At 44.9% G+C, this 5,000-nt stretch overlaps 1 protein-coding gene across 1 annotated transcript in view; it reads right to left on the bottom strand.

Moving 5' to 3' along the window:
• pak1 (p21 protein (Cdc42/Rac)-activated kinase 1) overlaps nucleotides 1-5,000 on the bottom strand; it is a 32,366-nt gene that overhangs the window by 12,626 nt on the left and 14,740 nt on the right. The window contains 1 exon segment of the mRNA XM_041047238.1: nucleotides 1-127. This exon segment is cut by the window's left edge and continues 93 nt beyond it. Within this exon segment, the coding sequence (XP_040903172.1) occupies nucleotides 1-100 (100 nt within the window). The 5' untranslated portion in view covers nucleotides 101-127.

The raw sequence follows: 5,000 nt of genomic DNA on the forward strand, positions 1-5,000 counted from the left end.
TGAGGGGGGTGGGGTCCTTGCTGCAGGAGCCAATCATGGTGCTGGTATTCCTCATGGGCGGAGCTGGGGGCTTGTCCTCGACCTCCCCATTATCAGACATCTTCAGCTAAGCTGCAGCCAGTGGCTCCTGCACAAAGACACACCAATCACAGAGAAGGCAGGCTGAGTGACGTGAGAATCTACCAATCAGACGTCTTTCATGTCTTATGTCCAGCACCTTGAACTGCCCTGCTGTTGAAAGGACAGAAACTGGCCTAGGAAACAGTAGGAAACACAAACAGTGTGACTGTTAACTCTTATTGTTAAATTGATCCATAGTAAAAAGACAAAGTAAAAGACAGAATTGATTTTTGTTTTATCACAGACTTGCAGAAATGTAGTGCTCTTCCACAAAGTTGAAGAGTTTTTTTTTCAAGCCTCCGTTGTTCAGTGGAGTTGAATGCGACTCTGGATTGTTTTCCCTCTCGGTACGACTCATTTGGTCTGACCTGAACACACACATCTCACTCAGGTGCAGACCAAAACAGTGGAGCGCACAGACCCTTCAGGGCAAGCCGTCTCCGTCTGGAGCGGCTTGTTTGTGGTGAGAACATGATCCGACCCAACTATAAGGCCTGCTCTGTTTGATCTAAGTGGCTTTGTGTGCTGGATGCTGATGCATGAACTTGACAGCTGGTAACAGCGAGCCGGAGGATTAATAAAGGTCTGACCTGGACTAACACTGAAGTATGTTGCCTTCTTTATACGTGGGCAGATATTAGAAAAGAGTTCCGTCAGGACTTTCTGTTTATTGTGTTTATTTCTGCCTAAATTTGCTTTTTCCTGTGTGAAATAAAAACCCAGCAATTTTCAAAACGCCTTGAGATCTCCTGACTTTTAGTTCCCAGAGTCCAACAGTTCAGAGTCCAACAAAATGATCTTCCTGTGTAAATCAGTGTGTTTTACAGCACAGCAACAGAACGTATAAACGATATCTGACTCTGTGTCGTTCAGTGACCTGACTCAGATCTCACTGTGTCTCTTTTCAGAGAAAGGAGTCAGAAACACAAACGGTTTGGAACATGAGTGGTAATAATAACCTGCCGCCGAGCTGTGTTTTGATCAGCAGCTGCTCTGTTTGCACATGACGCCTTTTCTCCCTGCAGGCTGCAGCAAGACGAAAAACAAGCTCAGTTTCTCCATCAGGGGACTGAACAACAGAAAATGGGTTCAATACAACCATCATTTAAACATAACAGTTAATCAGTTCATAAATTATAGCTAATTAATCAGTCGTCAGGGAGTTTTTGACAAAGATTTCTTAGATGTGTCTGATGTTTATGATTATTTCATTAAATCTTTAGGCTCATTCACAAAATAAGACGAGCCCTAAAAAGAAAAACAATAATGAGCAGAAATAAAAATGTAAAGTTTGATTAGGTTCACTTCACAGTTTCAGCCTCAAAAATCTATTTAAAACCAAACAGATTTTATTTTGAAAACCTAAAACAAACAAACCTGTTTACAGCTTCCAGAGGATCCACAAACAACAAGAGAGAGAGAAATCAGTGTGTGTGACGCAAAGGAGAGCGAGTGAAGGTGTGAGGCTCCTTCAGCCTTTTGACCAATCACCACACATGGTGAGAGAAATACAACATACAACACTCACACATGCACACAAACTGGACACACACACACACAGATTATAGCACCCAAACGTAAAGTGGTGGTGTGTGTTTACAGTCGTCACACAGTAACTTAGAGGGAAATGATGGTCCCTTTGTTGATCTAAAAGACACACACTGACACTGACACTGACACTGACACTGACACTGACACTGACACTCACACACACACACACACACACACACACACACACACACACACACACACACACACACACACACACGGACTGCGGACGAGACAGCAGAGGTCTCATATTTCAGACAGTCCTGTCAGTTTCAGCAGAATCCTGTTATCAAACAAACCCACACACTGTCTGCTACATGACACAGACACACAGACACACACAGAGACACACAGACACACACAGACACACACACAGACAGACACACACACACACACACACAGACACACACAGAGACACACAAACACACAGACACACAGACACACACAGAGACACACAGACACACACAGACAGACAGACACACACACACAGTGCGTTGATTACACTGAGTCTTGGTGAGTCACACATTGTCGGGGCTGTCATGGCCGACCCATCCATTTCTCCAGCCAAACTTTCTCACTCTTCTTCTACTCTTTTCCATCTTTACTTTTCTTCTTCATCCATCTCTCGTTCTAAACTTCAGCGTTTCACAGGTTTGGTCTCGACCACATTTTTCCTTTTCCCTCCACCTCAGCCTTCCTCTCTCCACCCACACGCTGTGGTAAAGGAGCACAACCACCGGCAGGCTGAGGCGGACAAAACCGAAGGATTGATATTTGATCAGGTTTATTTCAGCCACTGCTGATCAATTAAAATAATGCTCCTGGGTCGGATCCCGATATCGATCCTTGGCTCGAGACGGCCAACAGCCGCCTGCTACAACCGTACGCAGGACTGATGGAAGCGTGGGTACAGGGCGAAAACAGAGGAAGAGCGACCCCTTTTACACTGCAGCCATCTGATCCATAATCACTATAAAAATTATTGATCAGCGCAGCTTTAAAACAGAGAATCACTTAGTTCAAATTTTATTCTTCATCACAAACGCTCAGTAACGTCTTCCAGAATCTGATCTGTGGAAAAACACCTCACTGCTGCTCACGTCTCTCTGAGCTGCATCAGGCTTCACAGCTCTGCCTCACATCAATACACAGATTCAATAAAACCCATTTACCTGCTCTCTCACCTCTGTCACTCTCTCTCTCTCTATTATCCATCAGCCTCGCTCGCTCTTTATCTCACTATCGCATCTTTATTTCAGTTGAAAAACACAAGAAAACTGCATCAAACGGACAGAAAACAAAGATACAACTACACAGACAAGTATATGCTCATGTCCATGTACAGCAACTCACATCACACACACACACACACACACACACACACACACAGTTGCAATTGTCAGCACTTCCCGGAAACGCCATGTCAGCCTCTGCAGCCACATTTACTGGAAGATGACTCCACACACATGCGCACACAGACACACACAGCCAGCCGTGTGTACATTAACCCTCTTTGACACGCACGTATACACACTCACTGCATGTCACTGCATGTTAAATACAGCACAGTCCTCACTGTCTCCTCCTGCACGCCATCTCTTCATTCTTTATTATTATAATTATCACACTACTGCAGCCTGTCAATCACCCCAGAACAGGAATGACCCGGAGTCGACATCCCTTTTTTTTTTTTTTTTTCTTTACACAGTCAGTGAGAGCATCACAAGCCTCATCGCTTAAAACCATTTCAGACACATTTGGAATAAACATATTTTGCTAGTAAACATTCACAGAAACACTTTTTAAAGTTCCACCACTCCCTCAAACACACACCGCAGCAACTATCTATCACATCTGAGAGGCAGAGGGTGTTTTCAGGCTGTTCAGCACAAACACTGACACTCTTCTGTCATGTGGCTATTTGTGAGTGTGAGTGTGGTAAAGAGGCAGATGGTCATTTTGAAGAGGAGGAAATGGCCAAACATAAAGAACAGACGAGAAGAAAGGGAGGGGAGGAGAGGAGGGTGGGGTGGTTTTCTTCTGCATGAACGAAGGACATGACAATCCTGACAGGGACGGGGCGAGAGAGAGAGAGAGAGAGAGAGAGAGAGAGAGAGAGAGAGAGAGAGAGAGAGACAGGAGGAAGAAAAGAACAGAGAGAATAGAATAAGGCAGAGAGTAAAGCAGGGAAAGAAAGAGAGTGGATGAAGTGATAGAGAGAGGGCATGTCCAAACAGCAGACTGTATCTTAGCAGGGGATATGTACACACACACACACACGCACACACGCACACACACACACGCACACACACACACACACACACACACACACACAGTCCTCACTCCAAACAAGCAACTTTCCGACTTTCAGGCCTCTCTGTTGTTACTCGGTGCTCGAGTCGTGGTTTCTCTCCATTTCAGAACAGAAACGATTCGACAGGTGATCGATCGAGTGCTGAACGTTATCAGCGTCTCCACTCTGAGGATTTGCTGCCTTTTCTGATTTACATTACTGCGAGTTGAATGTCTTTGGACTGTTGCTAGGAGAAAACCAGACATTTAACAAACTCACTTTGGGCTTTGTGAGATTTCTGCCAGCAGCTCAGGATATTTTATAGATCAAATGATTAGTGGCTCAACAGCTTTGTTTTACGTCTGACAAAACTCTCAAATGAAGGATCCTCGTGTTTGAGTGAACGAACATTAAACTTTACAACATCACAACATGACTTTCTAACTTTCACACACCTTCCATGTTTTTTTTAAGATTATAGGTTGTTCTTATAAACAATATCAGAGAAACATGAGTTTATCACACAAAATGATCATTCTTCAGTCAGCACACACACACACACACACACACACACACACACACAGAGGGTATAAATAACTGTGTGTGTGTGTGTAGCACATGGACTATGCAGGTTATTGTAAGCAAAGCGTTCCATCCCACAACCCCACCCACACACTTCCTCAGACACACACACCCGGGGACAACCTGCTCCATTCCACCATCTGTCCAGCCCTGTCTCAGCACATTGCCTTCAGGGGCCAACTGAGGCCACTGTGTGTGTGTGTGTGTGTGTGTGTGTGTGTGTGTGTGTGTGTGTGTGTGTGTGTGTGTGTGTTCCAGGGGATCCTGCTGATTTAAAAAAACATACATAATCAATTTAATACTCTACCTCCTGGGATCATTTGGACAATCTGCTCTGCACGGCCCTCTGCTCGTTTACGTTTCAGAAAATGATTCAGTGGCTCAGGGGGTCGGGTGGAGGGCAGGGCGGAGGCAGGACTGATCACTGTTCGATCCCCAGCCCTACTCCCACATGCAG

This window comes from Toxotes jaculatrix, chromosome 9, assembly GCF_017976425.1.
Source record: "Toxotes jaculatrix isolate fToxJac2 chromosome 9, fToxJac2.pri, whole genome shotgun sequence".
Taxonomy (NCBI): Eukaryota; Metazoa; Chordata; class Actinopteri; family Toxotidae; genus Toxotes; species Toxotes jaculatrix.